Source organism: Prinia subflava, chromosome 25 (assembly GCF_021018805.1).
Source record: "Prinia subflava isolate CZ2003 ecotype Zambia chromosome 25, Cam_Psub_1.2, whole genome shotgun sequence".
NCBI classification, from domain to species: Eukaryota; Metazoa; Chordata; class Aves; order Passeriformes; family Cisticolidae; genus Prinia; species Prinia subflava.
This window is the reverse complement of record NC_086271.1, coordinates 5636348-5660561: the sequence shown is the minus strand read 5'-3', so window position 1 is coordinate 5660561 and position 24214 is coordinate 5636348. Positions and strand designations below refer to the sequence as shown.

Genomic DNA, 24214 nt, shown 5'->3' with positions numbered 1-24214 from the left:
AGCAGAAAGATTACATTTCAGCATTCAAATGCAAGGTAAAAGCAATGTACAGGCACAATAAATGTGTCAGCTACGGTCAAGAATCTTCTGTTTTCTGCTGTTAGAAAGAGACCTCGATGCACTGGGGATTAAATATGATTTATACACCAGAAAACTGCTCAGCTGGGAGTGAGGGTGATCCTCCATCAGCCTCCCATCCAGCTGTACAAGGAACCTGTCTGCACACACAGGGTCAGGCATTGGGAGGGCATTACTGGGACACAGAAGCAGGACTAATTTAGGGAAGAGTGGTTTGTCCCTTTAGGATGTCTAATTTTTGGTCTTTTCTGTAAAGATGAAACTCTAAAGACAGCACATATGGAAACCTGCCCTACTCCAATGCTTATTTCAATCCAGCCTAGTGGTTTTTAAGTAAAGGCCTTTTTGGTATGATGCAGCAAAAGGGCCTGAAGTCTCCTTCCTCTCAGAAAATCTCACCTCCAGCCAGGCACACGAAATATTGTCAAGAGTTGTTTGTAGTGAAACCTAAAACATTAAGCCAGCTGCACACAAACCTGCCAGCAGGTCTTTTGTGGCTGGGTTGTGCATGGAGAGCACCTGTGTGTTCCCTCTGGGAAGCGCCTCGGGATCGGTGCCGGTGGGAAAGGACAGGGGCTGCTCTGAAGGATTCCTTTTCCAAGGCTCATCTGGAAGAATCCCACGATGATGAGAGGCAGAAGAGGGGTCCTTCATGTTCTCAGAGTTCTCCTGGTAGAGCAAAGGGTCCTTTCCTCTAGTGAAAAATAAAACGTTACTTCAGCAACAACTCCAGTGGGTGGGTGAAGGGATTCAGAGCTCTGCAACTTCTCCCCTCAGGACATGCTCCAACAGGAAACAGGACACGTCATTTTAATGATTCCCCACCTGCCACTGGGACTATCAGAAAGATTGACCCAAGCTGCAAGGAAAAGACTTTCTAAAATAAAGCTTTTCAAAAGATTTTTTGTGAGAGGACAAGGGGGAACAGATTCTCTCTGCCAGAGGGTAGGTTTAGATTACATATCAGGAGAAATGTCTTTAGGTGCATGGTAAGACTCTGTGAAGAGTCCAGAGCAGCTGTGGCTGGCTCATCCCTGGGAATGCCCAAGGCCAGGTTGGATGGGGCTTGGAGCAACCTGGGATAGTGGAAAAGGTTCTGGCACTGAAATGAGATGAACCTTAAGATCCCTTCCAACCCAAATGATTCTGTGATTCATGATTTGAGGCACCTCGTGTGTGAATTTGCATGTCAACATGCAAGTCAACATAAGATGCAAATTTCTATCAGACAGGAAATTGTCCCTGTCAGCGTGGAACTCCTCAACATTCTGGATTTTGTATAAAATGTATCTTTGAAAAGATTAAGCAACCCATAACTCACAAGCGTACTGCCACTACTGAAAAAATCTGTGTGAACTGCAAAATAAACCGCAATTTTGTCATGAGGAGTAAAAAAAGGTACCTAGGAGTTGTGGCTTTGCTGTTGTCAACAGACTCCTGCTCAACAGCCATTCGTGTGTGCCTGGGCTGCTGGGATGGAGCAGGAATCTGGGACTTGCTGCTTCCCTGAGCAGCAGCAGCATCCAAACTTCCTTCTGTGGTCAGCACAGAGCTGCTGGTGCCATACAGTTCTGGCAGAGGCTCTAGAACCAGGGAGACCTGAAAGACAAGACGTGAAAATATTACTTTGTTTTTTTCTTAATTAAGTGTAGTAAATACTGCACTCAACTTCACTTGTTGTGCAATAGAAAACTGCTGCTTTTCTACATAAAATATTAATATTAACATTATCCAGCCATGATACATATTTACAACTATTTGTTTCTCCTTCCGTGTTTTCAAATCCCAGTCACCAATCTTTCATAATCGGTTTTCCAGAGCCAGGGATGCAAGACAACTTCCTTAATGCCAGATGTCAAAATCTTCTATTATCCCAGCCCAGTGAAGAACCAAACACCCACTTTTAAACCCACTGTTAATACTCACTCTCAGCATAGAGATGGCCACATGTTGCCCATTAAGCTCAACTACCCCACATCCCTCTAAACAAAATAAAGCCAACACTAGCAGTATTTGTTTTTTTCACTTGTTATCCTAGCTCAGAAGTGCCTTGGACAGAGTGCAGGCCTGCAGTGTGCCATGCACAGCTTGATCCTGCACCCGGTTACCCCGGTGACACAGCACACAGTTTATAATAACCAGCAAAGACACCAAGAATACCTGCAGCTCTCCGAGTTTATCTGATGTTGGTGACACCACAGCAAAAGAGCCTTTGATGGGATGGCTGGGAGAGAGCTGGGACAGTTTCGTGATCTGTGCCCTGCCAAGGGGGAGGTGGTCAAGCTTGGTCAGAACCTCCAGGACAAGAACACCCATATCTGCAAAAACCAGGCACATCTTCAGGTCAGTCTCACAGTTGCAACTCACACTTTTGGGCTAAAATGACAGAAATGCCAGAGATTAACGCTGTGTTGTACAAGGAAATTACGGTAACAAGGCAGCAGGTAAGGAAAGGTCAATGCGGACACTATTACTGGGAATAAATTATGATCAGTGAGTACAGGATTACCAGAAAAGGAACGCTTATGACAGGACAAAGGGAAACGCCTTACCACTGCCAGAGGGTAACCCTCCCTGGGCAGCCCACTCCCGACGCCTGACCCGCACAGAAATCCCGTGCAGAAACTTTTCCCGATGCCCAGCCTGCCCCGGAACCCCCTGAGGCCGTGTCCTCCCGTCCACCCCAGGCCCGGCTGTGCCAGTGTCCCGGCTGTGCCGGTGTCCCGGCTGTGCCGGTGTCCCGGCTGTGCCCGTGTCCCGGCTGTGCCCGTGTCCCGGCTGTGCCCGTGTCCCGGCTGTGCCCGTGTCCCGGCTGTGCCCGTGTCCCGGCTGTGCCCGTGTCCCGGCTGTGCCCGTGTCCCGGCCGTACCTGCCAGGTAGGCGGCGAGCTGCCGCGGCCCGCAGCGCACGGCGAAGCGGGCGCTGGTCCTGCCCGCGGGCTGCCCGGCCCGCCCGGCGGGCTGCAGCACGGTGCCGCCGGAGGTCTCGCCCCACCACCGCAGGCGCACCACGGCGGGCGGCTGCGGGGCGGCCCACAGCACGCGGGGCACGGTGCAGCGCAGGAAGCAGCGCGGCGGGCCCTGCACCAGCGGCGGCAGGCTGGTGGCGGCGGCGGCGGGGTCGCCGGGACCTGTGGGGACAGGCGGCGTCAGCGGCGCGTACATCACCCCGAGCGCCTCCCGCCCCGCCGCAGCACGCCTCTATCCCCGCTGTATCCCCCCAAGGCCCCGCTCCGCCGCTCCGCCCCGCTCCGCACCTCCCCTCCGCCGCATCCCGCGCGCTCCTCCCGCCCGGCAACCGCCGCCACGGCGGGGGACTACAGCTCCCGTCATGCCCCGCGGCGCAGCGGCGGCGTGGACTACGTTTCCCTTGTTGCCGTGCGCGCGGGTGCGCTCGGTGCCGCATGGCGGCGCTGTTCGGGGAGCCGCTTCCGTCGCGGCGGGGCGGGGCGCGGGGGCGGCTCCGGGGGTCCCGGTGTTCCCGGTGCGTCCCTGGCTGTCATGTCGGCCCTGGAGAAGCAGCTGCATCTGGGCCGCCTCCCGCCTCGGCCCCCGTTGCCCGGCGGCGGCGGCCAGTCCGGGTCCAAGATGCGCATGGGGTAAGCGGAGGAAGGGCAGCAGCGGATGCGGAGATGGTGGGGGGAGCCTGGGGGGAGAGGTGACGGCGGCGCGGAGGGACTCGCGTTGGGGGTCTGGAGGGACGGGTGGTCATTGCTGGGGATCTACATGGAAGGGAGACACCTTATTCTGGGATCTGGACCGGGGGAATGGCCATGATCGGGGGATCTGGACCGGGGGAATGGCCGTGATCGGGGGATCAGGACGGAGGAGAGCTCGTACTGGGGTTCTGGACCGGGGGAGTGGTCATTACTGGGGGATCTGGAGCAGGGCTGATCATTCTTAGGGGCTCTGGAGGGAGGGCTGGTCCTGCTCGCCAGTGCTCCAGGAGGGACATCTGGATCAGGCTTGTCCAGCTGCAGAGGGATCACTGCCCAGAGTGTCCTCAGGCTGGGGAAGGTGGCAGGGGCTGGGATCCTTTCCTCCCGGTCCTGTTGCCAGCAGTGCTCGGAGGAAGGATCAAGCACCTTGTCTGCGTGGGATCTCAGAGATCCCATGGGCGGAGAGGTGTATGGAAATTCTCAGGAGCTGAATTCCTAAACTGCAGTTGGACTTGGATAATCCTTGTGGTGGGTCCCTTTCCAAGTCTGAATATTCCATGATTCTGTGAAACGGGACTTCTCAGCCACAGGCACCCATATGAAGTAGGTGAGCTCTGTAATCCCTGCTTAAATCTGCATTTCCAGATGATGGAAAGGTCTGGGATACTCTTTAACCTTTTAAGCAGGGGTTGAGACCACATTTTGGGAGCCATGGGAGAAGTTTGACCAGTGTCTAAGGGTGTGACACGTCTTAATTCTGTAATTCTTCCTCTCTTACCCTGCATTGGAGGGGTTTTAAACACTTTTAGGGAGATGATTATGATTGAAAGCTTATTTTCTGTTGTTTTATAAACCTCTTTTTTTCTTTTTCAAATGCTTTCAGAGAGCACTGATAGGAAATGCAGTGCTGTGGTTAAGGATCAGGAATTCCCCTGGAATTCTTCCCCTGGAAGCAGTGGGGAGTAGTTCATAATCATGTTGTGGCTGCACAGCACAGCTGTGTTTTTGACTTACCAACCTCCACCCAGTAAATCCCTTTACAGGTGATGTTCCTGTTGTGGGAGGCTGCACATCCAACATGGAATGGCCTCATCCGGAGGGGCTCGGGGCTTCTGTGAAAAGGAAACAAGAAATGGGATAGAAAGTTTACCTTAGGCGGAGTTTATCCTTCTCGAAGCTTGGTTCAGTGCAAACATGTCCCTGAACAGAATTCCACAAAAGAGAATGGAATTAGTTGTACAGGGAAAACAGTGTGATTTACAGTGCTGGCAGATATACAGGGCTGCCCTGAATAGTCCTTCAAAATCCAAACTTCTACAGGGAACAAACATAACTAAACTTAGGAAAACATTTATTTGCTGCATTAAGCATCTCTTGTTTATAAATGTGATTTTTTCTGCGCTTTCAATTTCTTGAATTGCAAGCCAGACTGTTAAAAAAAGGGACTTAAACTTAATATCCAAGAGTGCCAGCAACTCAGTTTTTCTGTGGCTTAAATCCTCTGACTGGTGTGTTGGGCACTTTCTTTTTATTCCTTTTTTTTCCACCATGCAGGTCATCTTAATGTGACTGTGGTGTGGTTGAAAGCAGATCTTGAGAAGCAGAGGGTCAAGCATGTGAGATTGCTGCAGAAAAATAGAATTTATCGAGGACTTCTTAACCAAAATAAAGTCTTATATTTTTTGGTAATATGCTCTTAAAAGGTTAATATGTGTTTCAGTAGTTGGTAAAAAAATGGCACCTGTTGCTGCATTTAAATATATGAAAATAAACTTGTTTCCAGCTTTTGCTTTAAAAGTTATTATTTTTTTTTGCTGTTTTCAGTACAATCACTTCCTTAAGTCTCTCTTTAGGAGAGTCTCATTTGAGCAGTCAAACTGGCTGAAGCAGATTGAATCATGGAATTGTTCAGATTGGAAAAGCCCTCTAAGATCTTGGAGTACAAGCATTCCCCCAGCACTGCCAAGGCCACCACCATTATCCCATGTCCCCAAGTGCCACATCCACACAGCTTTAAATCCCTCCAGGGACAGGGACTCACCTCTGCCCTGGGCAGCTGTGCCAGGGCTGGACAGACCCTTTTAGGGAAGGAATTTTCCCTGATATCCAGCACGGCTCCTGCGACACAATTTGGTTTTGTGGGAGCATGGGATGGGTGCTTGGAATTTCATTGTATTTCCCAGCACATGGCATCGATTCCTGCTTTGCTAGCACTGTCCTCTCCTCCCTGGGCTGAGGTGCTCTCCAACAGAACTGCCCAATGAAACGATGGTTCCAAAAGGCTCTTTCCAAAGGAGGCTGGAGCTTCTCCTCAGCTCGAGCAATACATGAAACTCAGCCACTGGGAGGAATTCAGTGTCCATTTCTTTAAGGAACTCTCTTGGTTTGGAAAGTCAGGTACCTGTCAGGGAAAACTGGAGAATTTAAAAACCCCCTCCCTCCAAATTATTACAATTTTGCAGTTAGGAGCTTTCAGGAAAAAATATGAGAATGGGAATAACAGTTGTTTACTAGGAATATTAAAAAATACAAATGCAGTAATTTAAAAAAAACCAAAAAACCCCACAAAACACACACACACCAAAAAAAAAAAAAAGTCCTAGAAAACCCTGACAGAGTCAGGGATACAACCTGACACCTCTTGTCAGGGTGTTGGAAGTCCAGATAAGTCTTCCTGGAGTAACAGATGTTGTTCTGTGAAGCAGAGATGATCCTGTAGAAAAAAGGGTCCAGTGCTGGCGAGATAGATCCAGTCTTCCTCTGAGAATTCAGTAGAGAACCAGCTGCATTAGTGTTTGTGATTGCAGGTTTTGCTCCTCCAAAAGGCTTTGGCTCCTCCCACCAGGTGGACATTCCCAGTGGAATGAGGTGATGTTATCAGTCATGTGAGAGGCCTTCCAGGCCCATGCACAGGTGATGGAGGAGGAGATAAGGAGGCACTGCCTTTTCTGGTGTCATCAGTTGTCCCATTACAGAAAGCATCTGCCCTCTTTCCCCCATAAAGGTACAAGAGATACAGAACAATATCTCACAATGTGTTTCAACAGATGAAAATAAAATACACATTATTGGTTACATTTTCAACCCAAGACAGGAGCCCTCATGGCCAAGGCTGTGCTGGGAATTGCCTGCGTGTTCCAAGTGATTCCTTCAAATTGCTCGACTGAAATGGAAACAAAATTCTGTGTTCTGTGGGGAAATAAAAGAATGGGATTTGTAAAGTCAGTCGTGGAGCAAGAGGCCCCAGACCCACGGCTGTAGCAGCCTCTGCATTTCCTGTCTTGTTTCTGCCTTTTGTTTTTCCAGTAGTGGCTCATTAAGAGTTAGATTTCATCCCTGGATGGGATTTCAAAGTGGAAGTCAGTTTGCTGTTCCTTTCCAATGTGTGAGTAAAAATCACACACAATCTGTGAAGGTCTTTTAATTACCAGGAAGGGCATGATTGGATTGGATCTGTGTAATTGAATCATGGCAATTCCAACTAATTCTTTCCTTTTTAATCCATTTTTTCCCCTTGGAATCCTTTTAATAATAAAAAAAAAAAAATCATGTATTCAGCATCTCTAAGGCAGAACTTAGGATACTGTCCTTGTCAATTTTTAGAATTTCTAAATACAACTTGTCAGCCGTGGCAGTTCTTACTTGTAGATGATGTTTGATTTGGTTGGGTTCAAATATGATACGAGAATGAAATCTCTTGATTCATACACTTGTTCTATATTTGCTTTAGTAGTTTTAAATAGGGGCTCTCAGCAGAAAAAAAGACTTTCTGAAAATGGTTCCTTCTGCTTGGTGAAACTTTTTAAAATATTATTTATTTTTTTTTATTTTAGGGAAATACCTGAAAGAAAACCCCTTCAAAAATCGGGGAGAGATTTGCTGAGCCATGTGGGTGTCCTAGGGATTGAGGCCATGATAAAGAGGACAAACTTCACAATAGGATAAAACAGCTGCAGAGGGTGCCCAGAATTTGTTTTGTAATTCCAGTTTAATATGCTGGCTGGCTGGCTTGGAGTTGAGGGATCATTCTAGAAAAGTTATTAAGTCATCCATTTCTGGTTTGGTTTGTTGGATACTTTAAAAAGCTGTAATTATTTCTGTCACCTTAAATATTGGTCAGCAAAATATGGCTTCAGCATAGGAAGGTGCAAAACCACAGCTGCTGTTTGTTGGGCACACTTCTAATTTTGAATGTGTTTTGATGCTTCACTAAAAAAGGCAGCTCTAGAAAAACTCAAAATCAAAGCTTCTTTTCTTTGGAGAAATGCTTTTGCTCAACCCTCTGTAGTCACCTGCGATTTTGTGGAAAACTGCACATTTATTCTTTGGGGGTTCAGTGTTAAGCCTGAGGTCCCTCTTGTTTCCTCAGCATTGCTTGGAGGCAATTATTCTGTTTTAAATCATCATAGACACGTATTTGCATCAGAGGTGAGGATAGTTTGTAATTCCCAGCTCCTCTTCGGTCTCTGCTCCGATTCTTTGGCAAACAGGAGTTCTGCTGTCTGTTTTTCCCGGACAGTTCACATATGACACGAATACTAACATTTCCTCTGGAGGTGTTCACTCTTAGGCTGAATTAAGCATTGCTAAATGCATCAAGCTCCTAGGGAAGGGCTCTGCCTTGGGTTCATGGATTCCTCTTGTGGTTCATGAGATCCTCTCCGTGGATCTGCCTTGGTGTGAGCATCTGCCTGCCTCTTGCATGAAAATTCTAATATTGGGTCTCTGCTGTTGGAAATGGCATTTGAAGGAGACACAAAAGTACTCATCCCTGGAAGTGTCCAAGGCCAGGCTGGATGGGGCTTGGAACAGCCTGCTCTGCTGAAAGGTGATTTCTTTGCACCAGCCAAGAGGCTGCTGTGTTCCCCTGTGTGTCAGGGGCTGCCCATCCTGTGGCCCTCCTTCCACAAAAATGGCTTCATTTGGCACACAGCCAAAGCTCTTCATCCAGCATGACACTGTCAGTCAGCCACTTCCCATGCTCTGCCTCCCCTACAGCCAAGAGAATTCCCTCTCATATTCCTGGCGTGGCAGCAGTGCAGGGGCTGGGTTACCAGGGAGCTCCTGCTCTTCACCAGACTTAAGGATTTTGTGGGAAGGGGTGTAGCCAGGCAGAGGACAGCATTTACTGATGCTCTGGAATTGCTCAGGGCAGTGGAACCCAAAACCAGCTGTAACCTGCCGGGCAAAAGGCTGACTGCAGTTGAGATGCTGCATTTTGAAAGGCTGATGGAATCCATTTTCGCTAACTGCACATCCTGCCTATCCAAAAACCGGAGAAGGGAGATCATCCAAGCTGTGGGCAGGTCTCTGCATCTGCAGAAAGAACCAGGACTGGTACGGAGGGAGCATGTGATCAGGGCTGGGATGGCTTCCAGGGAAAAATTGAGCTTTGAATGTGATAATTTTTTTCTTTGATCGGAGAACGAGATTAAGCTGAGGCAGTAAAAGAGATTAATAATTTCTAGATTTATGTAGGTTGTGACATCTCATTTTATTTAACTGAGATTTGACAAGAAGTCTGGAAACCCACAGGAAGGAATTTGGTCCATTCAAGGAGTGGCTAGTTTATGTTTCATATCCTAGAAACACCAGGGGAAACAGAAATTTTGTTTCTACAAAACTGAAAAGCTGTTCTGTGTGTTATTTTCTATTTCTTTAGGAAGCCAAGAAGGCAGGAGAAACTACAGTAGGGATTTTTCTGCCATGAAGGTCTCTCGCCCCTCACGCCCATGCTTGGTTTTAATATTCTGTGCTGCCTGCCTGCCTCCCCCGGAAGAGCTGAAGTGCAAAAACATGGTTAAAATGGTGCACTGTTACTCATCCTGTATCCTGGGCTCGAATTGAGCCTAATTATGCCACTTCCAAAATTAAGCACTACTCTTTTAGCCTTACTGAGTAAATACCAGCCCGAGAAACATATTCTGCATCTACTGAGTCATCAGGAAAATTCTGATTGCGGAGCCTTTTGTCAGTAGTGGGGGTACAAGGAGAGGGCACAGCTGCACCTTTTGCAGGAAGCAAAAAATAAATTGGTTTGTCAGCTGGGCACCTTTTGTCTGTGGGTCATTGCAAACTCAGAGGTTGTACTCGGACAGTATCACTGTTCTGTTTGTTTTCCCTTGGCTTGGGTCTGGGTAGTCTTGCTCAGTCTTCCTTGGAATTACTTAATGAGGAACATACTCTTTTCCCTGTTTCCACTACATTTCCTCAATAGGAGCAACAATTAGGGAGGGGGGAGAGGGGAGGGTTTCTTCACTGACAATAAAATCCTGAATATTGTGGTTGTATGGGAATTTCACTGATGCGCCGTTTGCTTCTAGTCTGAACTGTTGTGTAACACCAGCATGTTCTCTTCAGTGAGAGGAGGCCTGGATGCCAGTTTCAGTGGATGGCTTTAAAAATAACTCTGTCTTATGGAATTTTTTCTGTCTTGCAGCCCTGGAAGAAAGCGTGATTTTTCACCAGTGCTTTGGAGCCAGTACTTTGAGTCTATGGAGGACGTTGTGGTAGAAAATGACACTGGCAAGGATATATCCTTTTTTTTTTCACAGTGAATTTGTCATCATCTCAGAGACTGGGGAGATAGCACATTTTGTTTAGTTTATTGGGGTTTTTCAGCTTTTTCATGTGTCCTTCTCCTCCTCCATTATGTCTCTTGTAGGGTTCGGTGTCACTAACTAGAACTATCCCTTCTAGGCTGACAGCAAGGCCAATTCCTGATATTGCTTCTTTAGTAATTTTCTAAAAGTGTTTCCAGCAGTTCAATAGCATATTTTGCAGGGAAACACTCTTCAGGTTCTCATAATTCAAACCGTGTCAGGACCAAAGCTGCTCATTGATTTTCATTAACTACAGTTAGTTAAGTGGCAATCAGTGAACTGTCTGCTCAGGATTAATAGCAGCAGTACAAAGATAAACCTCGACAGAATCATGTAGATGTGAATAAAAACTTCCAAATTTCTGGCCAAGGCAGAGGTTGTGATGCCAGGGATGTCTTCTGACAGTGCCAGCCAGAGATTTTCCTGCAGATGTTTGCTCTCCAAGATAGGAATGCCATTAGGAAAACCAAACTTCCGAGTTCCTTCTCTCCAAACACACTGGGAGGTGTGAGATCTCTGTTCAGTGCTTGAAACTGTGGCCGACACATAAGACAGGTCACTTCATCAGCTGGGGTTTGTGCACCAAGGGGATGTGCTGGAGCCCCAGCCAAGTCCCTGGGGCAGAACAGGGCACCAACACAATCAGCTGCTTCCACAGTTCCCATCTGTCCACAGCCTTTCATATGGGACTTCAAGCTTCTACTGAAGGGAGCAGAATAAATCCTAAACAACTAAGATTTGCTTGAATTTGGGATGCTTCTATACACAACCTATCCAAATAGGTCTATTACACCTTTTATTTTGTATTAAACTCCTGGGGGTGTGCACAGCCCTTCAGCAAATGTGGGCGAGGTGCCCATCATGAATGATGGAATCACCAGAGCATGGTTTGGGTGGGAAGGGCCCTTAAAGCTCACCCAGTACATCCATGGGCAGGGATGCCTTCCACTGTCCCAGGGTGCTCCAAGCCCCATCCAGCCTGGCCTTGGGCACTGCCAGGGATCCAGGGGCAGCCACAGCTGCTCTGGGCACCCTATGCCAGGGCCTGCCCACCCTCCCAGGGAAGAATTTCTTATGAACATTTAATCTAAACCTCCGGTCTTCTAGTTTAAAACCATTCCCTTGTCCTCTCATTATTTTGCCTCTCATTATTTTGCCTTTATTTTGTAAAAAATAAGTCTCCATCATTTCTACTAATGGATTTCTAGTTTTCCCTTAGTTCCCTTCCCTGTTGTGCCCAGGGAGAAAAGGACAGGGGATGAGTGAATTACAGGAGGGGAGAAAACCTGGGCAGCAGGAATACAACTCTTGAAGCTTAAATTGAGTTACAGTTTTGTCCAGGTAATGCTTGAACATTCCTGTTGGTCAGAGAAATGAAGGATAGAAATAAGATACTGTTGGGTATTGCAAGCTCCAAAATTCATTCTACTGTCTTGAAGTAACTCTGTGAAATGTCCTTAACTGTTCGTACACTTTTCGAATTTACAAAAGTGGGTTGGAGGGACCCGTCTTGCTGCTGCTACACGGTGGAGGCCACTCTGCTCTGTCCTGGGCTGTGTTTACTGTAAGTAAAGCTGCTGCTCTGTAGAAATAAATGTGTGGAGATGGAGCTCTCTGCGTGTGGATGGCAGTTCTCCATTCACCTCTGGGAAACACGGGACAACAGTATTCGAAAAGACAATATTGTTATCTGTGTGTGCTTGGGGTCATCACTTAGGTGCATGGGTACCTTGCAGATGGAGGGTTTGGGCTGTCTTTAGGGGCTGGAAAATACTAATCTGTGCATTCAGTGGGTTTGGGGAAAACAACTGCTCCAGACATTTAGAATTGAATAGCTGAAAAATCAAAATAAGAGGACTGGGTAGCTTTGAGGTCTGGGTAGCTTTTGCCAGTTGTGTAGGTGGTTCTATTAAGAATCCTTCAGCAAAGTCCCCACTTCTGCCAGGCTGTTATTTAAATAATCAATGATTCCTTAACACAGAAGTCTTCTGTCAACAAAACGTGCCACTTCTCTGTGATGCTGGAAATACCTTAAATTGATCTGTCAAGGACAAGTAGAGGCATAATTGTGTTGCAATTAATACACTCTGCCTTACCTTAAAAAGATTCCTCAGCTGCTCCCCCTGACCTCTTTGGACTAATCCATTTTTATACATTTCAGCCTGTAAAATTCTATTATTTGAGAGCAAACTGAACGTGTACTGTAAAGCAGCCACTTCACCTCCATGTCAGCCACGGGGCCAAGAGTAATTTTGTACCATGTGGGGCTTGAAAAGCAAGGGAATCCCTTAGGTGTCCATAATCCCACTGCTGTTCCAGTTTCCAGAGGTGCTGCAGGGCTTGAATTGTGATCCCAGGAAACCCACGTCATGTCTTACGCAGAGTGAAATAACTGTCCTGGTTAACTGTGGTAACAAGGATGGGGCTCTGGCCCACTAAGGAATATTTTTGCTTGCACTCTGTAACACCCCACCCAATCCAGGTTCAGACATTTTGGGGGCTGTGAAGGGTTTTTAGGGAGAGCTTGTTGTTTCTAATCCCACTTTGCAAACAATATTCTCTCTGTCTCCCCTTGCAGTCTGCAATCATTAACAGGATCCAGTGTAGGATTGTGGCTTTAGACCTCCGAGGCCATGGTAAGTCAAAGAAATAAATCTGGAGTCAAATCAGCATGTTACACACCCCTGTTTTTCTAAAGGAGATGTAATGAATTCCTCACAGGATAACTAGGAAAACTAATCCTTAAGGCATCCCAATTTGGATTAAAAAGTAGGCTTCTGTCAGAAGCTGAGGCCCCCTGAACTTCTGTGTGAGACAGTGGTGAACTACTTCCATCAAGCCCTTTTTCATATTTCCATAACCTATAGGTTGTCTTTGCCTTGAGAAATAAGGATTGTTCTTTCACTTTAAGATCCATAGAGAACAGTTATGGGCAGTGTTTCCTACCCGTAGTACCAAGTGTTCCTGTTAATTCTGTGTCTCTTAATTATTCATGTTCATTGCAGTAGGCTTGCTCTTCATATCTGTACCTAAAAGCTTTGTACCGTCACTGCTCTAAATCCTGAGGGGGCCTGAAGCTTTTCAACTTAAGTGAACTTAACTTGGGTTGGGTTTTTTTCAGGAGAAACAAAAGTAAGGAATCCTGAAGATCTGTCTGCAGAGACTATGTCAAAGTAAGGAAACTTATGCTCATTTCTCTTCACAAACCTCCGTTTTCTTTCCTTGGCTGAACAATAAACTACTTGCGGGCACACAGTCTTCATTCAAGGAGCTGGAACATAGTTTAATTTCGTGTGATTCTGGTAGTTACCCCTTCTGTCCTTCCATTCTGGGGCAGTCTGAAATGATGGTTCCCCCAGCTGAGTCAGATTTCAAGAACTGGAGTTGTTCTCCAAGTACCCTCAGTTTTTAAGCAGTGGGCACTTTAAAACTGCAACAAGCTGAAGAGTTTCCAGTGGAGGTGGAATGCTTTCCTCAGATATCCATGGGGTATTTCTGCCTGAAGTCACCAGTTTGACTCTTCCTCAGCCCCTGGAGTGAGTGTTCAGAGTGGGCCCACATTGGCCTGGTAACACCCCCTGAGCCTGGGTCACAGACAGGATTTTCAAGCAGAGAATTGCTTTTTCAAACTGTCATGACCTGCTTTGGCATGCAAATCCACTCCCCTCTTGACAAAACTGTAAGAAAAGCAAATACTCACTGCTAAGCACATTATGTTCTACCCATATTTAGTACAAAGAGACTCTTTGCTGTGACTACAACTAAATGATGAAGGGTTTTGTAACCTTCCCATGGACAAATCCACTTGGTTTGTTGAGGGGAGGCCATGTGTGAAATGTATTCTGACTTCCATTGTATACCTTATTCCTGCTGCTTATGCCTTGTCAGATCCTGATGTGTAACTGTCCTGAGGAGATGCTGGATTAAATAATAAGAATATTTTAGATCTGGAGCAGCACTGCTGTGGGGGAAAAGCAAGTTCCTTTTGTTTTGAGACCTTCTCCTCTTCTTAGCAATGAGCTTGAAACTTAGCCCTGAATATCTTTTAAACAGGAGCCCTAAATTATAGCTGATGTTCCTGTTTGTTCTTTTAAATCAAATCCTCAGGCAGTTTTCTCTAGCAGAGCAAACAAGCTGGTCAACCTGTTCGTTTTTTTCCCTTGTTTTCCATCTTCAGTACTGCTCAGTTCTCAGGTTCCTCTGAATGATTGTAGTGAGGAGAGCCAGCAGGGGGAGTGTCTTTAAACTGCTCTTCAGTAGATCTCAGTTGTTAGCTCTGCTGCTGTTTTGGGGTTTGAGAGTCATGCCAGCCAGCTTTCCCATCCTGGGAAAAGTGTCACGAAGTGACAGCTTCAGTTTAACAGGAGGTGCCTTTTCAGCAGGATGGGGTAATTGCCCCTTGCCTTGTGACATCTGTGCTCACAGAGAGTCTCAGTCTTTTTGCTGGTGCTCAGTATTGTTCATCTTTGCCATGGGCAGTAGGGCCCAGTTGCTTTTCTCTCTCTAATTCTAGTTTCTCCTTTTAAGAACAATGATTGTCTTGGTTTATGCTTCCATGCAAGATGATTTGACAGCTTTTTCTCACCTTTTATTTAACATTCCCACCAGCAAGTGTCAGCCTAAAATGTTTTCTGCAAGGAATCACAGAATCTGGGCTGGAAGGGACTATAAATTTTATCCACATGGGCAGGGACACCTTCCACTTAAACCAGGTTGCTGGAATATCTTTTAAATTAGTATCTTTGAAATGAGGGTTCTGTTAATAAAGAGAGGAATCACACGGGTGTTCAGGAAAGCACTGGCTCGCAGGGTTTCCTGCTGTGGTGCTGAGATGAAGCTGGGACAGGAGAATAAACTTGCCTGTTGCGGGTTGCAGGGGGCTTTGGGGCGGCGCACCCGGGGCGTGTCCCTGTCCCCGTGGGGCAGCGATGCCGTGGTGGTGCCATGGGGTTCCTGTCCCCACAGGGACGTGGGGAGCGTGGTGGAGGCGCTCTACGGGGACCTGCCGCCGCCCATCATGCTGATCGGGCACAGCATGGGCGGCGCCATCGCCGTGCACACCGCCGCCGCCAACCTGGTGCCCAGCCTGCTGGGGCTCTGCATGATCGATGTCGTGGAAGGTGAGCTGCCACCCCTCACCCGGGCTTCTGCCCTCGCCTCTGCTCTGAGCCACAAATCCCTGAGTACAGCAAGTCTAGCCCCATTTTTGAGCCAATTCCATCCTCCTGACAGATCCTACACACACAAAAATGTTCCCAGTGTGGCCCCTTCTTTTCCCAGGTGTGCTCTCTGTTTGCTTTTTTCCTGCTGATTTCACAGAATCAGAGAATCAGCTAGGTTGGAAACGACCTTTGAGATCATTGAGTCAAACCTATGGCTGAACACCACCTTGTCAACTAGACCATGGCTCTAATTCCTTTGAAACACTTTCCTGGTGGGGAGGAGGGCGGCTTTTGCTGTAATTCTTGGTGCTGATAAATGGTCACTGCTTTCTATTGCTGTCTGAACTTATCCTACTTATTCAACAGTAATCTTCCAATGACTGTTGGCTTAGAAATACCAACCTGTACTTTCCCTAGCCACATTAAATCACTGGGGAGCTCCAGCTCCCTCTGAGGGTGTTGCAGCCAGATTTGTATAGAGGGATGTGGCAACAATGTCATCAGATGCCATGAAGCTGATGAAGATGATGTCCTTTGCTTTTAGGTACAGCCATGGATGCCTTGAACAGCATGCAGAACTTCCTAAGGAGTCGCCCCAAAACATTCAAGTCACTTGAGAATGCCATTGAGTGGAGGTAAAGCTGGGGCTCAGTCTCTGGAAACACTTGTCTTCCTAGCTTGAATCCCGAAGGAAACAAACTTTATATAATTTGGCTGTTTACAGGCCCTCTCCCAGCCCCATGCTGTGGGTTTAACCCTGTTTCACTGTTTCCCCAGCAAGACTTCTCCCTCTTTCTCACAGTCACAGTGAGGGAGGTTCACCTAAGTTTAGCAGGAGCCACTCTGTTCAGTCTGAGAGCAGGAGCTTTGGGAATAGTTTGGGGAAATCCTGAGCTGTAGAGGAGTTTAACTCCTGTTTCTGGGCCTGCTGATTCTTGGATCTCTTCAGTTAATATTTCTGTCTTCTTTTTTTTATTTTTTTTTCTAGTGTGAAAAGTGGGCAGATAAGAAATCTCGAATCTGCCAGAGTTTCTATGGTCGGTCAAGTCAAACAGTAGGTGGCCTTTGTTTTATTTATTATTTTTAATTTTTTTTTTCTGTTTTACACTACCATTGCTATATAAGTGCACTTGAAAATGAAAATTTCTGAACACATGTGGTTTAATCATGGGTGGTGTTTTGGTTTGGAGTCTTTTCTTTTGTCTTTATTTTCACAGGTGTGAAGGGGCTGCCAGTCCTGAATGCCCTAAAGCCATAGTAGAGGGAATTATTGAGGAAGAGGAGGAGGAGGATGAGGATGAGGAAGGGGGAGGCTCTGTCAACAAAAGGAAGAAAGAGGATGACACAGAGGTAGGGAGTTCATTGCTGTTTTCAGCTTCCCCTGCAAGAGCTGTCACCTATGGTTATCCAAATCATTCTGATATGAAAGGGAGCCACTCCAGGGAGAGAAAAGTGGATGAGAGCCAAGCCCAAATGTTCAGACAATTTGTGAGCTATTCGTGTCAGTAAAAAATAGCAAATTGATTGCCCTGAGTCCTGCAGTCTTCTTCTCTTGGTGTAGCTCCTGCTGACTTCCTTGTTCCTTACTCATACACTTTGATTTGGAGAGGGATTTAAAAGCAAGGAAGATCATTGCTGGAAGTGTGTAATCCACCAGAGGGAGCCAGTATTTTTTTTATTTTTTATATCCATATATTTATGCATTTGCAAATGGCTCCCTGATTTGGTTTTCTTTCTGCTGTTTTACTGATCACTAATGCAGAGCTCTCTCCCCCCTGCAGACAAAGAAGGAGCATTTATACACGTGGAGAATCGAACTGGCCAAAACAGAAAAGTACTGGGATGGCTGGTTCAGGGGTTTATCCAACCTCTTCCTAAGCTGTCCGACTCCAAAGCTTTTGCTTTTAGCTGGTACGTGTCCCTTCCCGTCCTAGTGTGCACCTCAGTGATGTCACACTTGTATTTCAGAGAACAGGGTCAGCACTGGGCTGCAGCGTTTCCTGGGAATACCTGGGCTCCTCTGTGTCTCTTAAAATAGCATGGTGTGATCTGAACTTCTCAAGTGAAAGTCAAATACAGCTTTAAGCTATTTTGTACCTTAAAAGGAAATACAGTGTGTAAATATCCTTTTAAGTTGTAGGAAGGGTGTGCTGTTGCATTTTTTGGCTCTGTTTCTTTCTTGTCACTTTACTCTCTCAAGGTGCAGCAGTGCAGTGTCCTTTTTGTGGGTGTCAGAGATGTTTATTTTCTGTTTTTAAAGCTAATTTTAAAATATGGAGTAAAGCCTAGCTCAGAGAGTTGTGTTCTCCTGGCTGTTCTCCAATACATTGTTTATTTGATTGTAGGTGTTGACAGGCTGGACAAAGATCTGACCATTGGACAGATGCAAGGTAAGTATGGAATGCTGTTACTCCAGCCTCACTGCAATGCTCTTTTTGCATGACAGCTTGTTGCCATGGGTACAGTCAATATCCAAACAAATGGGCATTAAAGAACTCGTCTATCCCACAGTGTTCTCCTACTGTGGTCAAGGAGAGGTGGGGAAGGTGAAGAGGGAAAGGTTCAATTTGAAGGGCTGTTGCTGTGGGTTTTGTTCAATCTAGTATTCAGTGCTCCCACGAGTGGAGCTGCCACACTTCCCTTGGATCAGAAAGATTGTGTGTGAGGGCTTCTTTCTAATCTGTTTTTTCTCTTTCTAGCTATATTCCTGATGTTCCTAACTAGAACACTTGGGACCATTCAAAATTGTCCCATCTCCCAGCGTTTCTGACAGACAGCAGACTAATATTAAGCACCTTCAGTGATGTTTTGGGGTTTGGGTTGGGGTTTGTCCCCCCATCCCAGCTTTAGAAAGCAACCACTTCTGAAAAATAGTATTGGGTATCAGGATAAAGATTACTTTAAGGTAAATCCAATAACAGTTCCAACTCTGACACTTGCCTGCACTGAGAAGCTCTGAGAAGTTCAGCTTCAGTTTAACTCCTGGGAATTGTTCTAGTTACTCCTGGAGAGAAGGTGAATTAAGTAGCTGGTCCATGTTTTCTTTGGAGACCATTGGCTGTGCGTGGTGTGGAGTCTGCTGAGACTTCCTGCCATCCCTGGGGCCTCTTTACCATCTACATTTAGTGAGGTTGGTTGTTCCAGAGTGTGAGACCCATGTGCTGACTCTCCCAATCCACAGGGAAGTTCCAGATGCAGGTCCTCCCACAGTGTGGCCACGCCGTCCATGAAGACGCTCCGGACAAGGTGAGCCCACCCTGGGGTTGAAGCCACATAAGCCATGACCAGAAATGCAAAAAGGGATCTGTTCCTTACCACGGAGCAGAGATCACACTGCAGGGGCATTTTTTGGCACGCTAACTGGCTTTCACAAGCAGCTTGGATTTTTTAGCTGTCTGGAAAGCCCTGGCTAAGACGTTACATGCCACAAGGCTGGGCCATGGGTTTAACTCTCAGGCTCATGGTGATGTACCTAATTCTACCCATGTGGTGTGGATTTCCCCTCCCTTCCTTTCCTCATGCAGTTCCCTACTGCCCCTTGCACTCAGCTGCAGCTTTAGGAGCTGGTCTGTGTGTAAGCTGCTCACATTTTCCAAATAGAAACCAAATGTTCCTGAAGCAGCTTTGACAGAGCATTGCTGATTCTGGGCACTGGTGGAGTCTGTGTCCAGATGGAAGCAGGAATGCGGTGCAGACAGTGGAGCCTGTGGTCAGAAGCACATCTGGTTTTAAAGCTCATTCTGCACTGAAGCTGTGTTAAAACTCAGGCTTTCTGAGTTTCAGTTTACCAGTCTGAAATAGGTATTTTTATCTAAACATACTGAGTTATTAAAGTTGCTACTTTTTTTTTTTTATACATTCTAAGCAGTATTGACCAGGTTGGACAGGGGCTTGGAGCAGCCTGGTCTAGTGAAAGGTGTCCCTGCCCATGGCAGAGGTTGGAACTGGATGAGCTTTGCTGTTGCTCCCAACCCAAACTGCTGCAGGCTTTGAAAACTGACTGGGTTTCGTGTTCTCTTTGTGTCCCTCTAAATGCTGAGTTATTTTTTCCCTTCCCTCAGGTTGCTGAAGCTGTTGCAACGTTCCTGATCCGTCACAGGTTTACAGAGCCCATTGGTGGATTCCAGTGGTAAGGCTCCATGGAGCCGTGTCCCTGAGCAGAGCTCCTGCTCTCACGGCCTGTTTGGCTCTCGAGGTGGGAGGTTGGAATTTTAGCATGGTGCTGAAAACCACATATAAACAAACAGCTCTGAATCACAGCCAGTTATACACTTGGTGTTTGTGTTCCTTTAAAATTTCTCACGTATTTACTTGTGCTGATGAAACCTCCATCCTTGGAAGGGAGGAACAAAGCAGATTTCTTTCTTTATAGCCTGCCAAAAAACAAAATTACAAATTTTATGGCATTTCACTTAAATAACATTTCATTAAGTGGCCACGGCCCTGTGTTGTGCAAACAACTTGCATCACACTCCCCTGGCCAAGAAATACTGGTGAGATGAGGCAGGTAAAGCTGTGTGCTTCACTTTGCAGACTTTCCATGCTTATCTCATGTGTTTCCTTACCAACATGGCCTGTGGGAGCCAGGCCCCTGTGATGAGCCAGGCAGTGAGAGAAGGGTGTGATTGATAAGCTTGTGTAAACAGGGAGAAGACCTAAGGACTTTACAGCTAAATTTAGGTTGTGCAGAGTTTGCAGAGAATACCTTGATGCTAACGTGGGGTCTTTCTTCCATTCTCTTTTTTGTCTTCTAGTGTGTTTCCTGCTTGTTAATATCCTGGTGTTCTCCAGCACTGATTCCCATTGTAAATAAACTGCACCAGAGGCCACTGTGATGTATCCATATCCTCTCATCTCCCAGTCCAGCAGCAGTGAGAAGTTGGTGTGAGATTCATCCCCTAGAACTAGTTCTCCAGAATATCTAAATTTTTAGGGACTTCCTTGCTGGGAAGCAGCTTCTACTGAAGACCATGAAAAGCTCCTCAGGCCCCTGGAAGTGGGATCCTCTTCTCTGCTGCCACAAGGAAAGACCTCCTTCTGGAGTCCCATGTAGTCAATCATACCAATCTCCATCAATTCTCAGGCTTTCTTGGACCCAACTGCAGAAGGGCTGTTGGCAGTCCAGATCCACTGAGGGCATTGCAGCACAGCCAAAGGCTTCAGGATTTCTCTGTGGAATCATAGAATCATCTTGGAAGTGCCCCTTAGGTTTGGGTTTTATACATACACTTTCTTTTCCCCTAAAGCAGACGAGGAATCGGCTTCGTTGGGAGCTCAGGTTTCATCACCAGTGCCAGCCTTAGTGGTTAAGCTGTGGGAAAAGCCTGGAGGCCACTTTCCTGGGCAAAGCTGGATGGGATTGTAAATCAGAAAGGCAAGGGGGGGACCATGAGCTCCATTTCAGAATGTTGCAGTTTTCCTAGTACTCGTTTCAAGTCCTCTCTGGATAGGGAAGAAGAACCTGGATAACTCCATCTACTGCAGACACATCCCAGGCTAAGAGGACTCTGACCTGCATGTATGGGGGAGAGCCAAGAGCAGCAGGGACCCAGCAGTGGTCAACAGGCAGTTGGGATGTTTTCTGCCCCTGGAATGTGTTCTTCCCTTCTTGCAGCTGCTACACACAGCGGAGCAGAGATCAGCGCCTTTGGGATGGAAAAACATGGAATGGGCTGTAGGAAAAACCCTGGGAGAGCTTGGAGTCAGTCCTGCTGATGTTGATGCAGAGGTGTAGGCAGCTGGTCTCCCCAGTACTGGAGGAAGGACCTTGTTTCCACTGTTGCTTCCTAGATAATTTCGCTGCCTGCCTTCCAGAATTCCATATGCACAGAGAGCTTTTCTTCAGGGTTCAGTTATCCACAGACAGTTCCTGGGCTTGCTTTCACCTAAGGGTCACTTTTGAGCGTAAGAGCAGACATATTTTGGAGCAGTTTTCCTCAATATTTTGCTGGTGGATGTCTGAAATCCTTTTTTTGCCTGGTGTCCATAACCCTTGCTGCTGTCCAATGATTTTAACCCTGCTGTGCTGAGGCAAAGTTCTGTGGTGATTTGGGAGCTGCCCTGTGCTTCCCGTGACAAAAGCCATCAGGAATTCTTGGCATTTGAGAGGCACAGATGGGGCAAAGGGTTTAACTGTGGCCTTGGGCCTGGTGGAGATCCACTGAGCTGTGATTCACCAGGCACAGCAGCCCTGGCCTTGCTCCGTGTCCCTGCCCTGACACATCAGGTTGAGAGGTGCCCGGATTAGAGGCAGGAAAGCCTCATTCCAGAGAGGAATGCCCTCCTGGCACTTTGGCCGTGGCACTCAGGTGTTACAAGAGCAATTACTGTCTCTCTGCGCTTCCCTCTGTGAGTCACCTGTTAACGCATCCATCTGATGTAGCGTCCACCCTGGTCCAGTTCCTGATGGATTCAATGGATCTTCACTAGTCGAGATGCAAAATTGTTCTTTCCCCAGCCATGTCCCCAAAACGGCCAAAATTCTCTTTTGCAGGCGGCTCCTTTGTTCGGATTGTTAGGGATTAAATAATCCAGTGTGTGTATCCAGAGTCTCACTTCCCGGGATCACACTCATGAATGATCGTGGTGAAGTCACATTCCTCCGTGCTGAAGTAACTTGGGGAGTCTAACTTGGAGTGATTCCTCGCGTTATCCCTTTGATTTGTGAGCTCCTAAAAAAGCCCAACCAAACAGAACCCTCCATGGAAAGCAAATCAGTTTTGAATGCTGCAGAAGCACCACTGGAAAAGGAATGATTTCTGAAATCTTGTGGGCTCCCTGGGATTCTGTTTTGTTGTTAACATTGCGTGAGTGAAAAGAAAATAAATATTTCGAGAGCCTATTTAATTGACTGGTGTGTCCCTCCATGCCAGCCCCCAGCCCTACCTTGCCTGCTCAGGGATAGGTGCCTGCTCAGGGACTCCTGTGGTACTGGATTAAAAAAATGGATTCCAGGGACGGCAGCAGCACTGTGGGGGTGGGTGGAAGGGAAATTCCTTTCGGCTCTGTCAAGCCATGTACATTTTTGAGACTGTACTTTTGTCTGAGAAATATTAATGCTCCTGCTGCAGTTTCCAGGGGCCTGCAGGCTGGGATAAATGGCTTTTGGTCAAGGATACACAGGCTGTGGTAAAAGTAACTGCAGAGAGAAGGAATCTTCTCTTTGGCTCACAACAAACAGGGACACAGAAATTCCCCCCCAAAACTTCCAGCTTTGCATTTTCCCCCCAGCCTGTGCATTACTTAGAAACCTCTCTTGGTTTGTTTCACTTGTTGGATTGAGGATTGGTAGCAGCTTTCCCACTGGGAGATCCCCAGGTTTGGCAGGAGCAGGAGATGCACTTTGGGATGCTGGGTTGTTGCAGGCTCCATTTTAATTGAACAAATTAAATAAATAAATTTCTAAGACCTAGGATGGGTTTTGCCAGATTATGTGTATTGGACAAAGCCATCAGGGGCATGCAGATGACTGGAGCATTGGGATTGCTGGAAAAAGGTTATTTCCTGTATTGCCAAATACAGCAGATCCTTTTACTTTGAATAAATCAACCCTTGAGTAAGGAATTAAGCTTGGGCCTGGGGCAGAATTTTCCCCTCAGACTGTGACAGGGGGCCTGCAGAGGTGATGCAGCAATAGGTAAACTTGTTCCCTTTTTAGCACAGGAATGACTTGGAAAACCTGAGGAAGCCCATTCCAGGCCTGCTTTCCACGTGTTTGTGATTTGCAAGCAGAATCAGGGTGATGGTGAAGCTGTGGCTGCCCCTGGATCCCTGGAAATATCCAAGGCCAGGTTGGAGCACCCTGGGATAGGGAAGGTGTCCCTGCCCATGGCAGGGATGGGACTGGATGGGCTTTAAGGTTGGTTCCTACCCAAATTATTCTGATTCTGTGACTTTAGCACTGCTATTTTTCCTCTTCTCCACTACTGCCTTTTCTTTTGGGAGCAGAAAGGCCTGGGAAAAGGGCTGTGTGGAGGGGCCTGCCAACCAGCCATTCACTGGTTTGCTCTGCTAATCAACACTCGTGGAAATCCAGACCTGGATCTTTAGGCAAGGTCAAAAACTTGAGTTCCTGGCTTTTCACTGCCAGGAACGCTTGGCCCCTCTACCACCCCTCTTGGAGCCTGGCACTCTGCTCACAGGCTGGAAGTGCCCTCTGTGTTGCCAAACCTGCATCCCTTGGCTGTGTCGTCCATCCAACGATGCTGCCCCTCGGCATGGTGTCCACGTGGCCTCCGACATGGCAGGAGTGGGATTGGGTGTTTGCTCCCAGTTCTGCTGCCGGACGCTTGGCCAGCTGTGGCTGAGCTTTCCCCGTATGGCAGGGTGACCTCCTGCCTGCCACGTGCTGCTGTTTCCAGAGGGAAAACGTGTGTACGTGTGTGTGTGTGTGTGTGTGTGTGTGTGTGTGCGTGTGCACGCGTGTCAGTTCCCTGGATATCCCACGCTGTGTCCCATGTCAGCCTCATCCTGTTCTGTGTCCGTTTCCCTTGCCTACAAATAAAGCATTTGTGAAAAGCCTGGAGTAGGAATTCCTGCTTTCCCTTCAGCTGTCATACTTGGGCTCCTTGGAGCAGCCTGTGGAGGAAGGGGGTTTATCCAGCTCTTTCTGTACCAGACCCAACCCTTGGGTTTTTCTGGTGACTCACAGAAACCTCTCATCATCCAAAATGCTTCCCCATCCCTTCCCTGCACTCCAGTGTGGGGAGGAGGGG

General features: G+C 47.2%; 2 protein-coding genes across 2 annotated transcripts in view; one reads left to right on the top strand and one right to left on the bottom strand.

Moving 5' to 3' along the window:
* Window positions 1–3605, bottom strand: part of C2CD3 (C2 domain containing 3 centriole elongation regulator) — a 36897-nt gene extending 33292 nt beyond the window's left edge. Inside the window, 7 exon segments of the mRNA XM_063419403.1 lie at window positions 555–772; window positions 1481–1677; window positions 2239–2396; window positions 2948–3208; window positions 3335–3429; window positions 3431–3503; window positions 3506–3605. Coding sequence (XP_063275473.1) covers window positions 555–772; window positions 1481–1677; window positions 2239–2396; window positions 2948–3208; window positions 3335–3429; window positions 3431–3503; window positions 3506–3605 — 1102 coding nt within the window.
* Window positions 3540–22341, top strand: PPME1 (protein phosphatase methylesterase 1). The gene is made up of 14 exons (XM_063419398.1): window positions 3540–3676; window positions 10176–10270; window positions 11811–11902; window positions 12917–12974; window positions 13460–13511; window positions 15304–15458; window positions 16045–16135; window positions 16489–16554; window positions 16718–16850; window positions 17282–17411; window positions 17846–17890; window positions 18682–18746; window positions 19562–19629; window positions 20255–22341. Exons 1-14 carry the CDS (start codon window positions 3579–3581, stop codon window positions 20271–20273), a joined length of 1167 nt encoding a protein of 388 aa, XP_063275468.1. The 5' UTR covers window positions 3540–3578; the 3' UTR covers window positions 20274–22341.
* Window positions 22342–24214: the final 1873 nt, after the last annotated feature.

What these genes read in the sequence shown, in the direction of transcription:
- PPME1 (XM_063419398.1), top strand. Translation starts at nt 3,579, where the DNA reads ATGTCGGCCCTGGAGAAGCAGCTGCATCTGGGCCGCCTCCCGCCTCGG. An exon ending in AAATGACACTGGCAAGGATA is followed by an intron (nt 10,271 to 11,810) that starts TATCCTTTTTTT and finishes ACTGTTCGTACA; the next exon opens with CTTTTCGAATTTACAAAAGT. An exon ending in TTTAGACCTCCGAGGCCATG is followed by an intron (nt 12,975 to 13,459) that starts GTAAGTCAAAGA and finishes GGTTTTTTTCAG; the next exon opens with GAGAAACAAAAGTAAGGAAT.